At 42.4% G+C, this 22,635-nt stretch overlaps 1 protein-coding gene across 2 annotated transcripts in view; it reads right to left on the reverse strand.

Moving 5' to 3' along the window:
- The window catches only part of mgat4b (alpha-1,3-mannosyl-glycoprotein 4-beta-N-acetylglucosaminyltransferase B), a 221,523-nt gene that overhangs the window by 84,165 nt on the left and 114,723 nt on the right, over positions 1-22,635 (reverse strand). For both annotated transcript variants that reach the window (XM_036969826.1, XM_036969827.1), the window contains exons 4-6: positions 21,217-21,350; positions 9,648-9,694; positions 7,126-7,239 (exon numbers count right to left, since the gene is read on the reverse strand). In XM_036969826.1, coding sequence (XP_036825721.1) covers positions 7,126-7,239; positions 9,648-9,694; positions 21,217-21,350 — 295 coding nt within the window. The remainder of the gene's footprint in view (positions 1-7,125; positions 7,240-9,647; positions 9,695-21,216; positions 21,351-22,635) is intronic.

The following is a 22,635-nucleotide window of genomic DNA, read 5'->3' on the forward strand; positions in this document are numbered from 1 at the left end:
AAGAGCAGACTGACTGCACGCAGAAAGGATCACCACACACAACCCCACCCTCAGAGACGTACGGCCAGACTAACGCACAAATAAACAAAGAAAGGCAAACATACTTAGGCACATCCAGTCAGGTCCAAATTTCAGGCTCCTGGAAGAGGCAAGCAGGTCTTGAGTGAAAATCCCCTCGTAGTGGCTAAAGTTCATGATGCCGATGACCTTAGCAAAGGCCCCAGGACCAGTGAAAGCAAAATAGCTCCATAACATCAAAGATCCACCACCATTTTTTTTACAGCAGGTATGTTCTGCTTATGTATCCTTATTTTGACACCAAACCCACCAATGTTGCGCGTGGCCATGGAGCTATATTTTCATGTAATCTGGCATCCAAGTGCCAATGCCATTTAATAAACCCCAGGGGATTACATTTGTAAAAAAACAAAACAAAAAAAAACTAAAAATATGGTGTTGGATCATTAATGTTATGTGGCTATGTTGCTTCCAATGGTCCTGGGACCCTTGTTAAAGTCATCAGCATCTTGAACATTGCCCATTACCAGGACGTTTTAGCCCAAAACCTGGTTGCCTCTGCCAAGAGGCTGAAACTTGGCCGGAAGTGAATCTCCCCGCAAGACAGTAACCCCAACCACACACAAAAATCCACAAATGATTAAATCATATCAAAATGAACATTCAACATTATTCAGTCTATGGACTTGAACACAATTGAAAACCTGTAGTTTGAATTAAAGAGGGCAGTCCATAAGCAAAGATGAAGGATATCAAGAATCTGGAAAGATTTTGTACGGGCTGACGGTGAAGTAGATATACTTGGCATTCATATCACAAAATACACTGCTCAAAAAAAGAAAGGGAACACTAAAATAACACATCCTAGATCTGAATGAATGAAATATTCTTATTAAATACTTTTTTCTTTACATAGTTGAATGTGCTGACAACAAAATCACACAAAAATTATCAATGGAAATCAAATTTATCAACCCATGGAGGTCTGGATTTCGAGTCACACTCAAAATGAAAGTGGAAAACCACACTACAGGCGGATCCAACTTTGATGTAATGTCCTTAAAGCAAGTCAAAATGAATCCTCCACCTGCCTGTATGACCTCCCTACAACGCCTGGGCATGCTCCTGATGAGGTGGCGTATGGTCTCCTGAGGGATCTCCTCCCAGATCTGGACTAAAGCATCCGCCAACTCCTGGACAGTCTGTGGTGCAACGTGGCGTTGGTGGATGGAGCGAGACATGATGTCCCAGATGTGCTCAATTGGATTCAGGTCTGGGGAACGGGCGGGCCAGTCCATAGCATCAATGCCTTCCTCTTGCAGGAACTGCTGACACACTCCAGCCACATGAGGTCTAGCATTATCTTGCATTAGGAGGAACCCAGGGCCAACCACACCAGCATATGGTCTCACAAGGGGTCTGAGGATCTCATCTCATTACCTAATGGCAGTCAAGCCCCAAAGAAATGCCACCCCACACCATGACTGACCCACCGCCAAACCGGTCATGCTGGAGGATGTTGCAGGCAGCAGAACGTTCTCCACGGCGTCTCCAGACTGTCACGTGCTCAGTGTGAACTTTCTTTCATCTGTGAAGAGCACAGGGCGCCAGTGGCGAATTTGCCAATCTTGGTGTTCTCTGGCAAATGCCAAACGTCCTGCACAGTGTTGGGCTGTAAGCACAACCCCCACTTGTGGACATCGGGCCCTCATACCACCCTCATGGAGTCTGCTCAAACGGTCAGAAACAGACACATGCACATTTGTGGCCTGCTGGAGGTCATTTTGCAGGGCTCTGGCAGTGTTCCTCCTTGCACAAAGGCGGAGGTAGCGGTCCTGCTGCTGGGTTGTTGCCCTCCTACGGCCTCCTCCACATCTCCTGATGTACTGGCCTGTCTCCTGGTAGCACATCCATGCTCTGGACACTACGCTGACAGACACAGCAAACCTTCTTGCCACAGCCCGCATTGATTTTCCATCCTGGATGAGCTGCACTACCTGAGCCACTTGTGTGGGTTGTAGACTCCGTCTCATGCTACCACTAGAGTGAAAGCACCGCCAGCATAAAAAAATGACCAAAACATCAGCCAGGAAGCATAGGAACTGAGAAGTGGTCTGTGGTCACCACCTGCAGAACCACTCCTTTATTGGGGGTGTCTTGCTAATTGCCTATCATTTCCACCTATTGTCTATTCCATTTGCACAACAGCATGTGAAATGTATTGTCAATCAGTGTTGCTTCCTAAGTGGACAGTTTGATTTCACAGAAGTGTGATTGACTTGGAGTTACATTGTGTTGTTTAAGTGTTCCTTTATTTTTTTGAGCAGTTTATATAAATGATCTTTCCACAATGAATTTCCATAGAAAACTAGTCAAAATAGACAAGATCCTGCAACCATGGGGAGGTAAAAAACGTGTCTATTTGTGGAACAATTACACTGATGAACTCCTAGGTCATATTTCAGTTTAGTCATTTACTTATGGCCCTGCCTACTCCTGATGATTCGTTTTTCAAATCATATGAGCACATTTTTATTTTTTTTCGCTTCATCTGGGATGCTAAACCAGACAAGATAAAACGTGCCTATCTGTATAACGAATATGAACTGGGTTGGCTGAGATGATTAAATATAAAAGCACTAAGCCTCTCTAAAATCATCACATATAAAAATATTACTTGAACCCAAAATGTTTCTCAAGTAGATTACTAAAATCATTCGTTGTTTAAAAATTTCTTTTTTTGCCTTTGTGCAGATTGCCATGCCTCAAAAGACCTGGATTTATGGAAAAGATGTTTGAAAGGGGTATTTTGTTTTTAAATTATATTGTTGATTGGAATTGTAGAGTTGCCTTTCATGGAGTTATCCAAATTGTATGGGAAGGTCTGCTCAATCCAATATTACAACCAAATGATTACAGCAAAAATGTAGCAGGCAGGTGGCAGTGGCAGGAGGTAGGGAACTGGTCTGTCTGCCCAATAGAAAGGATCAAAACTGGTGGAGGAACAAAAATAGCATAAGAAAGTATACCAGTTTTATTTGAGGACCAGGATGTTGACAGCAGTGCCAAACAGATTGCAAAATAGATGGGAAGATATTTTTTTATGCACCGATTCCATGGCACAGGGTGTATAGGTTGATTCAAGACTTAGTGCTTTTCAGCTAAACGTATTGTATTGAATTCTTGCCACCAACAAAATGTTGAATATTTGGGGCATACAATCATCCCACCTCTGCAGATCTTGTTGTAAGGATGCATAATCAATAGACCATTTGCTCTGGTATTGCCCTCAGGTAGCTGGGTTTCTGGCCTCAGGTTTGGGAATCGCAGGAGAGGTTTGTGAGGGTCTCGGACGGTTCAGGGTCAGCTGTCTTTTTCACAAGTACCAACACACTGGGTGTGATCGTTCTACAGTGGTCCCGGTGTGATTAGAACACTGATTTAGAATTGCCAGTTTCGAATGACGCAACAATCAGCATTTGAGCTGCCCACACTTTTTTTCGGAAACATTTTGCACAAACACAGTCCTTACATGGTTATGTCCAGAATGTGAGCAGTTTATTTTTGGATGCAATGTTCAGACATTCACAGAAGTATCTACAGCATAACACAATCATCCAAACCAGAAAAATGTTGGCTACATTTGTCCTAGCGCCAACTGAGGAAAGATTGACATAACACAAGCGGTCACATTTGTATAACTCTCGCTGACAAACTACAATATGAAATTACTATTTATAATTAATCACGTCACTGGTGAGCTCACCATTGATCGAAATATTTGAGTAAAACACTCTCTCCAAATTGAAAGTAATCCGATGATGGGTAGTTTCTGCGCGCTGCCAGGCTTTTTGATCCTCGCAGAAACCAAAGATAATAAGAGGAGACAAGATGAGTTTGGTCTGTTTATAGTATGCATGTTCAAGAGGGGGGTGTCGTCCACCATCGTTTACATCCCACCATTCATTTCCGTAAGTCCTCAAAAAAGGAGTGAACCTTTCCTCCACCTCATTTTGTTATAACATCTTTGGTCCAACAGAAGATTACGTGAAACCCAGAATCCATTGTATGTCAACAATCATGGCTACATGCTGGAATTAGTTTAGCTCATCATTATCAGTACAACCAAAAAAAAGTATTTTACACACATAATATGTGCCCATTACAATCTATGCCACAACCTTACCTCATTTGCACACACTGTATATATACATTTTCTCCATTGTATTATTGACTATGTTTGTTTATTCCATGTGTAACTCTGTGTTGTTGTTTGTGTCGCACTGCTTTGCTTTATCTTGGCCAGGTCGCAGTTGTAATTGAGAACTTGTTCTCAACTAGTCTACCTGGTTAAATAAAGGTGAAATAAAAAATAAATATGCAAGAATCGGAATGCATGAAAACAATTGGGAAGTGCTTGGGGAATTTTGTCCCGGTCAGAAATGTCCCAAAAATGAATTGTCCGCAAAAGCAAAAATTACATTTTTTTTAATGTGAATAAATGAGGATGCGGAAAACACCTGAATTCAAACTGTAACAACTTGTTAATAATTGGTTGTTAATTTAACATTGAAGTTGAAACAGCCTATAAATAACAACAGGCTAAGTGGCTTGGTTTGAGGGCAGCGTGGATTAAATGTACTGTTGTGTAACAATCACGAACTGGAACGGCAAGAACGTTCTAACTTCACGTGCATAAAAAAAACCGTTAGAGATATTTGGAACTCACGCATGAAAGGGTTTTAAAACCTCTCTGAACTACCCATCCCGGATACGGGTTTGAATTCGACAACATACGGTGTTCGGCAACAAATAGTCATATTAAACATTCTTCAAAATACAAGTGTCTCACATGCTTCAAAAGCCTAGAATCTTGCTAATCCAACTGCGTTGTCATATTTAAAAAGTGATTTATGGCGAAAGAATATGCTGCGATTATCTGAGCATAGACCCCCATATCAAACTACTTATTCAGCCAGCACTTGCGTAACAAAATCACAGATTGCATTGAAATAAATAGTTTACCTTTGAAGATCTTGCTCTGGTTGCAATCCCAAGGTATTTTGTTCGGTTAAATCCATTTTTTATAGACTAACACGAAACATTTTGTGAACGCTTATCTCGTTGAATTTCGTGTCATTCATGTTTCGACGTAACATCCAACGTAAATAGACAGACTTTCCCTGACTTTATCCATTCATGTTTGGTTTCCTTGCGATCAACTGTTTGTTTGTAACACAACCAAACTTGATGGGTCATTTTGCGAGACGTATTGACACGGAAAAACCGATTGGAAGACAACAAGTGACGAGCCCATTGTGCACCAATTATATGACCACTGTCTCGTTGATTGACTGTATTTTAACCCAATGACCACTGATCGTCTTGAAATCTAGCTGGGTAGATAGCCAATGAGCAGAGGTAAACGGCAATATCCCATGGTTCTTTGTTGTAAGACAAACCTTTCCATTGAACGCTGGCGTAAGGACCGTTCTTTCGCCGTTGCCAATTCAACCTTGAAGGGGCGAAGCTTAATACGCACAGCAGTATTTCGGTGACTTGCATCTTCAGCTGTTTATTTATCCAACATCATGGCGAATAAGTCAAGGAAAGCTAATTCTAAGACTAGATATATACGAATGTAGAAACAATTTTAGAGGAAATTGATCGTGAAAGTGAGACAGATCTGCTTTTTGAAGACTCCATTAGCTCTCATAGCTTTGATTCTGAAACTGAGGCATATTTTTTGAACGGAGAGGACATTGTTTTGGAATGGTAAGTTGCTCTCATGCAAATGCTGTTCTTTCTCTCGGAGGACCTGAGCCCTTGGACCATGCTTCAGGACTACCTGCCATGATGACTCCTTGCTGTCCCCAGTCCACCCGGCCTTGCTGCTGTTCCAGTTTCAACTGTTCTGCCTGCGGCTATGGAACCCTAAACTGTTTTTACTCTTGAGGTGCTGTCCTGTTGCACCCTCTACAACCACTGTGATCTCCACCCGGCACAGCCAGAAGAGGACTGGCCACCCCTCATAGCCTGGTTCCTCTCTAGGTTTCTTCCTAGGTTTTTGCCTTTCTAGGGAGTTTTTCCTAGCCACCGTGCTTCTACACCTGCATTGCTTGCTGTTTGGGGTTTTAGGCTGGGGCTATTTAAATTGATTTGATTTGATAGAGGACTGAGGGTCTTCCAAATATTGAAAGTGTGTAAATAGTTACCCATGTTATTTTGTAAATGTATATATATATTTTTTTTCATATATTTTTTTTGGGGGGGTGTGTTAGAATACCATTTTGGTTATTTTGTATATAGTTATTTTGTATATAGCTGTTAGATTTGGGTATGTCTTCAGGCGGAAATTGCACAAAGTAGGGGGGTAGCTCTAAGAGGTTTTAAGATAAAATATATATATATATATATAACTTGTTAAACAAAATCTCTTTCTCTGAGAAATTGTATTAGTATAAAATAAATAAATAAATTGAGCATAAAATATAACTCAGTATTTGTATTATTTATTTTATACAGTCTTTTTTGCTCGTCTTTATCAAGGGTGCCAAAATAATTTGACCTGACTGTAAATACTCACACACACCAACACATACACAGACAGGCACTTAGGTAGACAAGTAGTGATTTAGACACACAGCTAGATAGCTAATCAAACAGACCAACAGACCGACAGACTCTCTCATACACACATTTATGCACGCATAGTCATGACCATTACATATTCACACATGCAGAAGAGTGCTAAATAAAAGAAGACAACAGTCTCGACGTTGGAATGTCACACACGCACATTCATTCACACCCAGCGGGGTTACTAAATAAGTGACGAGAGAAGGGGCGACACTGAGGTGATGTCATCAAGTCACACAAGAACAGAGAAGTGGAGAGTGTCCCTCAACTCAGACTCAACCTGACGGTATTCCACACACACACGCACGCGCACACAACAACGAATCGTCACAGCATCCTCATATGAAACAACGGGCCACGGTTCAAGACAAGACTTGAATATAAACTAGTCTCCCGTACTGAACTGCAATGGGTTGCTCAGACAGTTGTGAAAGCTGCAGCAATCTGCTGGGAAGGCTGCCGTATTACCTGACCCTCTCCTTGGGGTCTCCGAAGGACTCTTTGAGACGGGAGAAATCGGGGTAGAAGTGGACTGATGGAGAGATGATCTCTAGAAGACCTGACTGGATCTCAACTGGAAATCTGAAAGAGAGAGAAAGGGGAGGGGAAAGAGAGAGAAGGCGGAGGGTAAAGAGAGAGAGTGGAGAGAGGTATCAACTATAAATTTTATGTTCTACAACTATCATACAGACACAGCCCTGTTGGGATAGACAAAGAGACAGACAGACGGACGGACTGACAGACGCGACAGCATGTTGGTCCCTCCCACCCTGTGCATAATCACTTCCTCTCTTGTCAGGTTATTCAAATGCCTGACAGGATTGCACACACACACACACACACACACACACACACACACACAAACACACAGCAAAAAATACACTGAAATGCATTTGTATTAGTCAGCTGTTTCTTGATCCGCAAATGCTAATAACCCATTCACAACCGCCTGACTACATATGATAATATATAGAAATGATATAGAAAATGCGCTGTAGGCATAACAGTTCCTTTTTTTCTCTTGAACATTTACTTAACAATTCAGTTTTTCTTCAACGTTTCTTCATGTACTTATTGAATATTTAGGCCTACTTTGCTTAAACAGAACATTTCGAACAGCCTAAATTGACACATTGTGCATGCTTTTGTGAAAAAAAGTCAAACAATAAAACACACGTTGAGCAGACTTACGAACTAAAGCCAGATGAAAAGAATGAAAGAAAAACCTCAGTGTAGCCTATAGTTGTGAATTGCTTGAGTTGCGAATGCTTGAATTTGAATTGGTCACACCCAACAGGAAGCAGAATTTGAATTAAAGGAAGTATAATTGAATTCAATACAATTCAAATGGCTTATTTAACACCATAGTAATGTTTATTTTGACAATGTATGGTTACCAATACCATGTAGCATAAGCTTTAAATATTTATTTTTAAAACTCGTTCTCCTATAACAATTTTTTATAATTATATTGGACTAGAAATATTTTTGTGGGTTGTAAATTTAATAATTCCCTTCATGTTTTAAATATTAGAAAACACTGCAGTATGGAAGCGAACAATGTAACATCTCATGACAAGGAAAAATACAAAAATATTTTTGAGTTATAATCAAACTAATGAAATGGTATGTGTAATACTTGCATCAATAAGTGGCATAATTCTTTTGATAAAAGATTTGACAAACTAATTAGAATTTCATGTTTCACATCTCAGTTGAATTGGTTTGAATGACATTTTACTTCCTTCCAATTCTGCTTCATGTGGGGTGTGGCCAATTCAAATTCAATGTTTGAATTGAATTAAATTCAGATAAGGACGTACAAAGAGAGAGAGGATCCAATCATGAGAGAGACAGGGGTCAAGTGTGCATCACTAACCCTGCCAATCACCCAGGACAAGAAAAGCTGCCCCTTAGGAACTCACATGCACACACACTAACTCACAATAGTTCACACCACACACACACACTCACCCCCCCCCCCCCACACACACACACACACACGCTCTCTCTCTCTCTCTCTCCTGTGTTTCCAATCTCACTGAGAGACGACAAGGTGACAGGGGGCACATTCAACCTCCCTCCTCCCCTCCCCCTTCCTTCCGTCAACCCCATAGCCATCTCCAACCATGTCCGTGTCCCAAATGACACCCTATTCCTTATGTAGTACACTACTTTTCCCCAGGGCCCATCAGGCTCTGGTCAAAAGCAGTGTACTTTAGGGAATATGGTGCCATTTGAGACGCAGCCCATTTCCCCTGAGGTGACACTGCTAGGGGACTTAGGAGAGTGACAGTGACGGAGTGACCACTGGTATCATCTTGGGTCAAAATGGCCACCTCGGCAGGAAAGAGCTCTGGCTCAATCTCCCACTGACAAACATGACTGTCTGAAACAGCAGGTTCTTAAACCTGCACAGTGGGCACTTTGTGAGGGGGGGATACTGTCGGTCTAGGGAAGTGGCTAGGAGGATAGGTTTGGGTTTGGGGTTAAGGTTAGGGAATATAGGATTTTGAATGGCACTGAATTGTGTGTCCCCACAAGGTTAGTTATACAAGACTTTGTGTATGTGTGTGTGTGTATGTGAGCGCATGATGGAAGGTAAACAGGAGACAGTGAAATGCACACACCACAAATAGACAAACATCTATTCAAATAGAAATACACCATGCACACACGTCAAAGACGACAGATGTGCACGTGTGGAATAGATCCAAGACTTAAACAGACAAGCAGAGACCAAACGTGACATAAGTAGAGTGAATACATCTCACACTCACACGCGCACGCACACACAAAGCACATGAACATGCAAACATCAAACGCAGGTAGCAAACACACACAATAACAAAATCATTTCAAAATACCACACACACAAACACCTTATTCCACAGGTCCACCCAACACACACTGAGCCCGAATTGAAAGTGACAACAGTCCTCTCCGTGGAGAGGCAGGTCTCCATGGAAACAGCATCCCGCGGTACTTACAGGCGCTTGAGGTTGTCAGCCACGCTGTTGGCATACTGTTGGTTCGTCTGCAAAACGAGAAACTTATTAATAAAAAAAAGACAAATAAAAGCCAATGTCAATGCAGTTTCCTGTTCCATTAAGAGATGATATGGCTGCAGAAAGAAAGCATGTACATAATATACACACTGTTCCCATGTGTACTACTGTACACAAAGAACGATTTGCCTACAAGACTTTTGCCTTTGTCATTTACAATCTGCCCTGGATACAAAATCAAATAAAAAGCACAAATAAATTGCTTTTCTGTCACAACAACAACAACGTCACAGTAATTGTGTAATGCATAAATAGTGTTCCAAGAAAGCCACAGTGGAGATTGCGGGCTGTTCCAGTTTCGTCCCAAGTGGAAGCACCAGCTTGATGGTGTAATTATCTGGCTTTGTATAAATCCGACATCCAGAGCTGTGTTGAGGTCAAGGAGAGGATAAGATGTACACACGTATACATCCACTGGCCATGTTTGCTTCACGACTTCCATATAAACCCACAGGAAAAACCAAAATCATGCTTGTTCAAGAGGGTTTGCCTCAAAAAAGTAATGCACAGTAACATTATGCAATACTAATGATGAATTGTATAACTTAACAGCTGACGCCATCTTTCTTTGCTTGTTGCTCAGACTAGCCATGCCCTTCTGGAGGGCTAACTCCAAAACAGTCCTCAGAAATGTCTTGGCCATTAAACAACAAACTATTCCAAATTCCCTGACTATGTCTCTCCATCACGAAAGGCTGACAGATGGAGAGAAGGATGGGGGAGCATTGTAGGTGGAGAGAGAGAAGCAAGGGATCAGACGTCTAACAGGAAACACCTGGGATCACGGACCACATCCTTCGCTCCTCAAATTAACCGGACGAGAGAGCAATAGAGGGAGGGAGGGGATGGGGACTATCACAAGGGAAATACAAAATAGCCTGTCAAATTTCCACCCTCGGTGCCAGGACAGCTATGAAAAACATTATCTTGTAAACAGGAGAAACCAGTAATTATTGACCCCCTTAATAAAGATGAGCAAAAATTACTGTATAAAAAATATATACAGTGCCTTGCGAAAGTATTTGGCCCCCTTGAACTTTGCGACCTTTTGCCAAATTTCAGGCTTCAAACATAAAGATATAAAACTGTATTTTTTTGTGAAGAATCAACAACAAGTGGGACACAATCATGAAGTGGAACGACATTTATTGGATATTTCAAACTTTTTTAACAAATCAAAAACTGAGAAATTGGGCGTGCAAAATTATTCAGCCCCTTTACTTTCAGTGCAGCAAACTCTCTCCAGACGTTCAGTGAGGATCTCTGAATGATCCAATGTTGACCTAAATGACTAATGATGATAAATACAATCTACCTGTGTGTGATCAAGTCTCCGTATAAATGCACCTGCACTGTGATAGTCTCAGAGGTCCGTTAAAAGCGCAGAGAGCATCATGAAGAACAAGGAACACACCAGGCAGGTCCGAGATACTGTTGTGAAGAAGTTTAAAGCCGGATTTGGATACAAAAAGATTTCCCAAGCTTTAAACATCCCAAGGAGCACTGTGCAAGCGATAATATTGAAATGGAAGGAGTATCAGACAACTGCAAATCTACCAAGACCTGGCCGTCCCTCTAAACTTTCAGCTCATACAAGGAGAAGACTGATCAGAGATGCAGCCAAGAGGCTCATGATCACTCTGGATGAACTGCAGAGATCTACAGCTGAGGTGGGAGACTCTGTCCATAGGACAACAATCAGTCGTATATTGTACAAATCTGGCCTTTATGGAAGAGTGGCAAGAAGAAAGCCATTTATTTAAGACATCCATAAAAAGTGTAGTTTAAAGTTTGCCACAAGCCACCTGGGAGACACACCAAAAATGTGGAAGAAGGTGCTCTGGTCAGATGAAACCAAAATTGAACTTTTTGGCAACAATGCAAAACGTTATGTTTGGTGTAAAAGCAACACAGCTGAACACACCATCCCCACTGTCAAACATGGTGGTGGCAGCATCATGGTTTGGGCCTGCTTTTCTTCAGCAGGGACAGGGAAGATTGTTAAAATTGATGGGAAGATGGATGGAGCCAAATACAGGACCATTCTGGAAGAAAACCTGATGGAGTCTGCAAAAGACCTGAGACTGGGACGGAGATTTGTCTTCCAACAAGACAATGATCCAAAACATAAAGCAAAATCTACAATGGAATGGTTCAAAAATAAACATATCCAGGTGTTAGAATGGCCAAGTCAAAGTCCAGACCTGAATCCAATCGAGAATCTGTGGAAAGAACTGAAAACTGCTGTTCACAAATGCTCTCCATCCAACCTCACTGAGCTCGAGCTGTTTTGCAAGGAGGAATGGGAAAAAATGTCAGTCTCTCGATGTGCAAAACTGATAGAGACATACCCCAAGCGACTTACAGCTGTAATCGCAGCAAAAGGTGGCGCTACAAAGTTTTAACTTAAGGGGGCTGAATAATTTTGCACGCCCAATTTTTCAGTTTTTGATTTGTTAAAAAAGTTTGAAATATCCAATAAATGTCGTTCCACTTCATGATTGTGTCCCACTTGTTGTTGATTCTTCACAAAAAAATACAGTTTTATATCTTTATGTTTGAAGCCTGAAATGTGGCAAAAGGTCGCAAAGTTCAAGGGGGCCGAATACTTTCGCAAGGCACTGTAATTCAAATACTGAGATAAATTGTATGCTGAAATAATTGGGAAATTATATTATTTTATACTAATACAATTGCTCAGAGAAAGAGATTTCACTTAACAAGTAATATTTTATTTTTTTTCGCAAAAAGCTAGGTGTCCCAATTATTGACACTTCTGTTTTCAATACCTTTCAATACCTCACCTTGCAAAAATAACGGCAACAAGCCTTTTCCTAAAAATGTTTATATGAGTTGGAACACATTGGGATGGATCCTAGACCATTCCTCCATGAAAATAGAACTCTTTGGCCATGAACACCAGGGGTGGGTTCGGCGTCGAAATGAGAATGCATAAGCAGAAAAGAACCCCATACCGACAGTGAAATATGGTGGTGAATCATTGATATTATGGGGCTATTTTACTTCCAATGGTCCTCGACCCTTGTTAAGGTCAACAGAATCGTGAACTTCACCCAGTACCAGCACAATTTAGCCCAAAATCTGGTTTCCTAAGGCAGGAAGCTGAAAAGGACTAGGGAAAGAGATAGAAGTGAGAGAGAAGCGATTGAGAGAGAGACAAGAAGACAGAGAGAGAAATTGGAAAAACAGAAATAACACCAGGCTGTTTTCATCTCTCCAAGGGGTTGGTGTGTGCTATATTAGGCCCCCTTCAACACCAGACCCCCCCACAGCTGATGAGCTAGTGAAGTGTCGCCCTCCTCAGCTCTGAGCCACTCCACTGGTGGAATGTACCATGACCCCAGAGGTGAGAAACAGGACCTCAGAGGTGACAATGTCTGCTGCAGAGTCCGTTAAGAGGCTTGCGACTTCAATTGACAGGACTGTCAAGGAACAAGCTTAAAAAGAATGACAGTCAGAAAACGATCTCTCCACATTGCGTTGGTGGTCTAGTACTTCAAAGCCTTGCTCGACAACCTGGCACCCTTGGTCCTGGACATGGAATGCTATTGAGGAACATGGGTGTATCATGACTTGTTCATGTGTTCAGCCAACGCGTCACGTGGGTTTTAGTGTATGAGTTTCATAGAACCATTGTTTCATATGTCATACACAGCCCTAAACTGTAGCCAATCAATTTGCAACAGTCATGTAAAATTTGATGCAGTACAGCGAGGTTACTACTACCTAACCAGGGGACCAAGGTCATCGACAATACTATCCCAACTAATCCCTTAACCTACTGTTCTAGTCCTGTTCCAACATGTGTAGTTACCTAGACAACGGAACCAAATAGTTTGCATCGTATTTGTTTAGTTCTGTGTTTTATTTGCTTATGGTCACACACTGACAGATGGAGACGCGAGGGAAAGAGACGGAGGGAGAGACAGAGGGACAGACATATGGATAGTTGAAGAGAGAAAGGGTGTGACATTTTTGGGAGGGAAAGAGAGAGGGATGGAAAGAGAGACTCGGAGAGAGAGAGAGCTGCTACTTCCGTGCTCTTCAGATGCCCCTATAGAGGCGTGGGTAATAAAAATGAGAGATGGCATAACCTAAGAGACATTCAGGAGAAGGAGAGGGATGGAAACACAAGAGAGGGGGGGGGAGCGAGAGAGAGAGAGAAATAAAGAAAAAAGAAAAGAGAACTACACAAAGAGAAACAAGGTGGAGAAAGAGAGGGGAAGATAGTGAGTGAGAAAGGGAAAAAGAGAGAAAGGGCGAGAGAGAGGCCTGCCAGCAATCGGAAAGTGTTAACTAATGCAGATGTCATTCACTGCCTTTTAACTATAGCCACTCTGGGGACTGTAACACAGACAGACTGGGACTCAACACCACACACACACACACTGACACACACTGCAGCAAGACACACACAGACACACATGCAGAGACGCACATGGACGCACACACACACACCACAAGACGCTACGAGACACACACACACGTGTACACACAGGAACGGACAGGCACGCACTAACACACACCCACGCAAAATCCGTGTGTGGTGGGTGTGCGTCTGTGTGTGTGATTGACTAATGCTGGTGATAATAACTTGACGCATGGTGCATGGCTTAATCACACAGTTCTATATGTATCTCGCTTCCTCGTGACCTTTCCGGCTGGCCAGTCAGCTACACCATTAGTCAGTCTGCTCTTACATGATGCTATTACAGCAGGGGAAAGCAATACACTGGGAGGGGCACAGGCGCACACACACACAAAAATAAACACATTTCGGTTATACATGTACTATTCATGCTGTTGCACGCCTTACATTCACATGCACGCACACACACATAATCATTCATCACCACAGGGTCCTTTGGACTTAAACAACCCTTTTACATGATTAGGGTTTCTTCACAATCGATTCCAGTGAACAAACACAGGCCTACCTGCGCAGATAGCCTGTTCGCCATTGCAACACTAAGCAGGGGAGAGGGGAAAGGGGGATACCTCGTCAGTTGTACAACTGAATGCGTTCAACTGAAATGTGTCATCCGCATTTAACCCAACCCCTCTGAATCAGAGAGGTGCGGGGGGATGTCCTTAATCAACATCAGCGCCCGAGGAACAGTGGGTTAACTGCCTTGCTCAGGGGCAGAATTACAGATTTTTACCTTGTCAGCTCAGGGATTGGATCCAGCAACCTTTCGGTTATTGGCCCAACGCTCTAATCACTAGGCTTACCTGCCGCCCCCCACTGGTATCCTGGACACCCCACACAACCCCAATAAGGTGGTGGGGCCCACAAGCTCTGTTGGTCCATGCGCCTGTAATCGATATATACAGCATATACACATACATATATATATATATATATATATATATAGTGCATTCACAAATTATTCCAAACCCAACCCTTTTTCCCCATTTTTTTTTAAACATTACAGCCTTATTCTAAAACGGAATATTAAAAAAAATCTACACACAATAAAGTGAAATCAGGTTTAGATTTTCTTTTACAAATGTAATAAATATAAAAACAAATACCTTCAGACCCTCAAAACTGTTTCCATTGATCATCCTTGACACACTATAACTTTTTTTTTTACACCTTTATTTAATTAGGCAAGTCAGTTAAGAACTAATTCTTATTTTCAATGACAGCCTACAGTGGGTCATTCTGCCTGTTCAGGGGCAGAATGACAGATTTGTACCTTGTCAGCTCGGGAGTTTGAACTTGCAACCTTCCGGTTACTAGTCCAACGCTCTAACCACTACAGGCTACCCTGCCGCCCCGGAGTCCACCTGTGGTAACATTTTTTATTGGACATGACTTGGAAAGGCACACCTGTCTCACAGTTGACAGGGCATGTCAGAGCAAAAACCAAGCCATGAGGTCCAAGGAATTGTCCGTATAGCTCCGAGACAGGATTGTGTCAAGGGTACTAAAATGTTTCTGCAGCATTGAAGGTCCCCAAGAACACAGTGTCCTCTCCATCATTCTTAAATGGAAGAAGTTTGGTACCACCATGACTCGTCCTAGAGCTGGCCCGCCAGGCCAAACTGAGCAATCCGGGGAGAAGGACCTTGATCAAGAACCTGATTTTTAAAATTTTATACAAAACATTTAATTGAACCTTTATGTAACTATGCAAGTCAGTTAAGAACATTTTCTTATTTCCAATCACAGCCAACCCCGGCCAAACCTGGACAACGCTGGGCCAGTTGTGACCGCCCTATTGGAACTCCCAATCACGGCCGGTTGTGATACAGTCTGGAATCGAACCAGGGTCTGTAATGACTCCTCTAGCACTGAGATGCAGTGCCTTAGACCGCTGTGCCACTCGGGAGCCCCGTCTGGGCACTCTACCATAAAGACCTGATTGGTGGAGTGCTGCAGAGATAGTTGTCCTTCTGGAAGGGTAACGGCCTACCGATGGTCACTCTGACAGAGCTCTATAGTTCCTCTGTGGAGATGCAAGACTCTTCCAGAAGGACAACAATCTCAGCAGCACTACACCAATCAGGCCTTTATTGGAGAGTGGCCAGACGGAAACCACTCCTCAGTTAAAGCACATGAAAGCCCGCTTAGGGTTTGCCAAAGGGCACCTAAAGGACTATCAGACCATGAGAAACAAGATTCTCTGGTGTGATGAAACCAATATTGAACTCTTTGGACTGATTGCCATGGGTCATGTCTGGAGGAAACCTGGCACCAACCCTACGGTGAAGCATGGTGGTGGCAGCATCATGCTGTTGGGATGTTTTCAGCGGCAGGGACTGGGAGACTAGTCAGGATTGAGGCAAAGATGAACAGAGCAAAGTACAGAGAGATCCTTGATTAAAACCTGCTCCAGAGCACTCTGGACATTAGACTGGGGTGAAGGTTCACCTTCCAACAGGACAACGACCTTAAGCACACAGCCAAGACTACACCGGAGTGGCTTCGGAACAAGTCTCTGAATGACCTTGAGTGGCCAGGGCAGAGCCCGGACTTGAACCTGATCGAACATCTCTGGAGAGAACTGAAAATAGCTGTGCAGCGACGTTCCACATTCAACCTGAGAGGATCTGCATATTAGACTGGGAGAAACTCCCCAAATACAGGTGTGCCAAGCTTGTAGCGTCATACCCAAGAAGCCACGAAGCTGTAACGCAGCCAAAGGTGCTTCAACAAAGTGCTGAGTAAAGGGTCTGATTACTTATGTAAATGTGAACATTTCTTTGTCTTTTTCTTTGTCATTATGGGGTATTGTGTGTAGATTGATGAGGGGGGAAAACAATTGAATCAATTTTAGAATAAAGGTGTAACATAACAAATTCTGGAAAAAGTCAAGGGGTCTGAATACTTTCCGAATGCACTGTATATAGTACCAGTCAAAAGTTTGGACACACCTACTCGTTCAAGGGTTTTTCTTTATTGTTTACTATTTTCTACATTGTAGAATAAAAGTGATGACATCAAAACTATGAAATAACACACATGGGAGCAAGAGGTAACAAAAAAGTGTTAAAGAAGTCAAAATATATTTGAGATTATTTGCCTTGACAGATTTGCACACTCTTGGAATTCCATAAACCAGCTTCATGAGGTAGTCACCTGGAATGCATTTCAATTAACAAAGTGTGCCATGTTAAAAGTTACTTTGTGGAATATCGTTCGTTCTTAATGCGTTTGAGACAATCACTTGTCTTGTGACAAAATACGGGTGGTATACAGAAGAAAGCCCTATTTGGAAAAAGACCAAGTCCATATTATGGCAAGAACAGCTCAAATAAGCAAAGAGAAATTACAGTCCACAAAAACCACCAAGCGCAATGATGAAACTGGCTCTCATGAGGACCACCACAGAAAAGAAAGACTCAGAGTTACTTCTGCTGCAGAGGATAAGTTCATTAGAGTTAACAGCTTCAGAGATTGCAGCCCAAATAAATGCTTCACAGAGTTCAAGTAACAGACACATTTCAACATCAACTGTTCAGAGGAGACTGTGTGAATCAGGCCTTCATGAATGAATTGCTACAAAGAAACCACTACTAAAGGACACCAATAAGAAGTGACTTGCTTGGGCCAAGAAACACGAGCAATGGACATTAGAGCGGTGAAAATCTGTCCTTTGGCTGATGAGTCCAAATGATTTTTGGTTCCAACTGCCGGGTCTTTGTGAGATGCAGAGCAGGTGAACGGATGATCTCTGCATGTGTAGTTCCCACAATGAAGCATGGAGGAGGTGTGAATGTGTGGGGGTGCTTTGCTGGTGATACTGTCTGTGATTTATTTTGAATTCAAGGCACACTTAACCAGCATGGCTACCACAGCATTCCGCAGCGATACACCAACGCATCTGGTTTGCGCTTAGTGGGACTATCATTTGTTTTCCAACAGGACAATGACCCAACACACCTCCAGGCTGTGTAAGGGCTATTTGACCAAGAAGGAGAATGATGGAGTGCTGCATCAGATGACCTGGCCTCCACTATCACCCGACCTCAACCCAATTGAGATGGTTTGGGATAAGTTGGACCGAAGAGTGAGGGAAAAGCAGCCAACAAGTCTTCAGCATATGTGGGAACTCCTTCATGCTGGAAAAGCATTCCAGGTGAAGCTGGTTGAGATAATGCCAAGAGTGCAAAACTGTCATCAAGGCAAAGGGTGGATACTTTGAGGAATCTCAAATATAAAATATATTTAGATTTGTTCAACACTTTTTTGGTGAGTACATGATTCCATGTGTTATTTCATAGTTTGCTTGTCTTCACTAGTATTATACAATGTAGAAAAAAGTATTTAGAAAAAATATTGTTACAGTATAACTATTGCAGCTGGAAACTGCTGAAACAGCAGATTGTTTTTTTAATGGAATATCAATAAAAAGCAATAAAACTGGACTTCTTAAACTAGTTGAGTATCTGGAGCATCAGCATTTGTGGGTGCAGGCTCAAAATGTCCAGAAACAAATAACTTTCTTCTGAAGCCATCATTGTCAATTTCTTGCATGGAATAGAGCCTCCATTTCACGGAACAAGAATAGACTGACGAGTTTCAGAAGAAAGTCTTTGATTCAGGCTTTTTTGAGCCTGTAATCGAACCCACAAATGCAGACGGTCCAGATACTAAGCTAGTCTGAAGAAGGACAGTTTTATTGCTTCTTTAAATCAAGCACAACAGGTTTCAGCTCTGCTAACATAATTGCAAAAGCGTTTTCTAATGATCAATTAGCCTTTTAAAAAGATAAACTTGGATTAGCTAACGACGTGCCATTGGAACACAGGAGTGATGGTTGCTGATAATGGGCCTCTGTACACCTATGTAGATATTCCATTAATGGGCCTCTGTACGCCTATGTAGATATTCCATTTCCTGCAACAATAGTCATGTACAACATTAACAATGTCTGCACTGTATTTCTGATCAATTTGATGTTATTTCAACGGACAGAAAATTTGCTTTTCTTTCAAAACTAAGGACATTTATAAGTCACCCCAAACTTTGAACAGTAGTGTACATACAGTTGAAGTCGGAAGTTTACATACACTTAGGTTGGAGTCATTAAAACTCGTTTTTCAACCACTCCACAAATTTCTTGTTAACAAACTATAGTTTTGTCAAGTCATTTAAGACATCTACTTTGTGCATGACACAATTTTTCAAACAATTATTTACAGACAGATTATTTCACTTATAATTCACTGTATCACAATTCCAGTGGGTCAGAAGTTTACATACACTAAGTTGACTGTGCCTTTAAACAGCTTGGAAAATTCCAGAAGAATATGTCATGGCTTTAGAAGCTTCTGATAGGCTAATTGGCATCATTGGAGTCCATTGGAAATGTACCTGTGGATGTATTTCAAGGCCTACCTTCAAACTCAGTGCATCTTTGCTTGGGAAAATCAAAAGATATCAGCCCCCAAAAATTGTAGACCTCCACAAGTCTGGTTCATTCTTGGGAGCAATTCCCAAGTGCCTTAACGTGCCATGTTCATCTATACAAACAATAGTACGCAAGTATAAACACAATGGGAACATGCAGCTGTCATACCGCTCAGGAAGGAGACGCATACGGTCTCCTAGAGATAAATGTACTTTGGTGCGAAAAGTGCAAATCAATCCCAGAACAACAGCAAAGGACCTTGTGAAGATGCTGGAGATAGCAGGTACAAAAGTATCTATATCCACCGTAGCTAAAGGCAAAACCGGCATAAAAAAGCTTGACTACGGTTTGCAACTGTACATGGGGACAAAAATCTAAATTTTTGGAGAAATGTCCTCTGGTTTGATGAAACAAAAATAGAAATGTTTGGCCATAATTACCATTGTTATGTTTGGAGGAGAAAAGGGGGGTGCTTGCAAGCTGAAGAACACCTTCCAAACCGTCAAGCACGGGGGTGGCAGCATCATGTTCTGGGGGTGCTTTGCTGCAGGAGGGACTGGTGCACTTCACAAAATAGATGGCGTCATGAGGGGGGAAAATTATAAAATTACCCCCGCACCGGTACCCCCCTGTATATAGCCTCATTATTTACTCTATTTTCTTAAAACTGCATTGCTGGTTAAAGGGCTTGTTAAATAAGGCTGTAAAGAATTTCACGGTAAGGTCTACCTGTTGACAAATAACATTTTGTTTTATTCGATACAGTACTTCAATAAATTGTTTCAACTGGTACCGGGGGACCTTCAGATGAGTGTTTTGAGGCCTGTGGGAGTCCTATTACACCTTTACACAGAAAGGTCATAGTGTGTAGCGCAAACTGCTTGGACTCTACAGACAGAAGTTGTATCGACTTTAGACAAGTCCCAAGATGCTTGTGGGGGGTAGCAGAGCAAAACGGAGATTCTTATCTTTCCATAGAGGGGTCATAATAGGCCAAACCATTCGGACACTACAGATGATTTTGCGAGAAGACCGATTTTCAGAATGTCTCACGGTCTGACAAAAAGCACTCTAGCTCTCACCTTTCACCGCAGATGCGGAAATGTTACATATGCGGATGCCGTGGATTGAGATGCATCCAATGCAAAGAAACATGTCTAGCTTAAACTGACAGATTTTTATGGGGATGTTTTTGTCATGCTTATTAGATTTCCGTGGGGGTGCGGAGATCGACCTTAGGGAGTTAATATGGGTCAGACAAGTTAGTGATGGATAGTATCTAGTGTCTATTAGCGGAGCAGTAGGGGATGTGTGTGCTAGTGGCAGTAGCCTGGGGTAGCATCACTCATTAGCTCTTCAGATCACTGACCTTTTATAGACACAGTACATATACACTCACAAGCACGCAAGCAGACCCATACACACACACATAAAGAGTTCACGGACTCACTTCAAAAGCCATGACCACAGAAGGTCGGGACACACACACACACACACACACACACACACACACACACACACACACACACACACACACCACACACACACACACACACACACACACACACACACACACACACACACACTCTCATTCTATAGTATCTCACCTCAGCGATGAATACCACAATGACGCAGTCCTCCTTCTCTGCGGCACTGAGCTCTGTCATCAGAGAACTGAGGGTGTCCGTCAGGTAGGAGTGGACCTCCCTCTTCACACTGGGCACGCCCATCACGATCGACACTGACGGGGACACACACAGACCAATCACAGTCAGTACAGGGAGAGAAAGAACCAAGGACATGATAGATTGTGTGGAATGAGCCAGTCAATAGAACTTATTACGGAGTGACATTTCACTGCGGTCACGTGGGTACGGATGAGAAAAATCCCTCAAATTCAGCCATTGGCGTGCATTCAAATTAGCCCCAAGGTTGCCTTGCTAAATCTTGTTCATTCTCTTAAAGTAAATACCATGTCTGTTTTCTCATTAGCTGGGAATGTTGTTGAAATGTTGATAAAACATATATTGGTGGTATTGTCAATAACCTAACTGCAAGATGGTGCTGATAGAGATGGCAGCTTCGCTTCTAGTCCTTAGGAAACTGTGCAGTATTTTATTTTTATTTTTATGTATTATATCTTACATTGTTAGCCCAGAAAACCTTAAGTCTTATTACATATTGCCGGGAAGAACTATTGGATATCATAGAGACGTCAACTCACCAGCACAACCAGCACTACGGCCAGGAACACGACTTTCCCAAAGCGAATCATTTGACTGCACCTTCCAGGACATTTGTACTGATTCCAGAGGCCGACCCAAAACAACCCCGCTGGAGGAGAGGGTGCCGGAGCGGTTTTCTAGTGAGAATTCGGATGTGCGTACACCACCCACCACTTTTGAGTATATTACTGGCTAATGTCCAGTCCCTAGTTAAGAAAGTCACCGAAATCAGGGCAAGAGTTGCTTTCCAAAGAGATATCCAGGATTGCAACATACACTGTTTCACGGAAACATGGCTAGCTGGTGACATGCTGTCGGAGTCCGTACAGCCAATGGGATTTTCAGTGCATCTCGCCGACAGGAATAGACATCTCTCCGGTAAGAAGAAGGGCGGGGGTGTATGTTTCATGATTAACAACTCATGGTATAATTGTAACAACATACAATAACTCAAGTCATTTTGTTCACCTGACCTAGAATTCCTCACAATAAAATGCAGACCGTATTATCTCCCAATAGAACTCTCCTCTGTTATCGTCACAGCCGTGTATATCCCCCCGCAAGCGATACCAAGACGGCCATCAAGGAACTTCACTGGACTTCATACAAACTGGAAACCATATATCCTGAGGCTGCATTTATTGTAGCTGGTGATTTTAACAAAGCTAATTTGAGGACAAGGATACCTAAAAATCTATCAGCATATCGATTGCAGTACACGAGCAACACGCACAACCATTGCTGCTCTAACTTCCGCGATGCATACAAGGCACTCCCCCGCCCTCCATTTGGCAAATCCGA

The sequence above is a fragment of the Oncorhynchus mykiss genome, chromosome 31, assembly GCF_013265735.2.
Source record: "Oncorhynchus mykiss isolate Arlee chromosome 31, USDA_OmykA_1.1, whole genome shotgun sequence".
Classification (NCBI taxonomy): domain Eukaryota; kingdom Metazoa; phylum Chordata; class Actinopteri; order Salmoniformes; family Salmonidae; genus Oncorhynchus; species Oncorhynchus mykiss.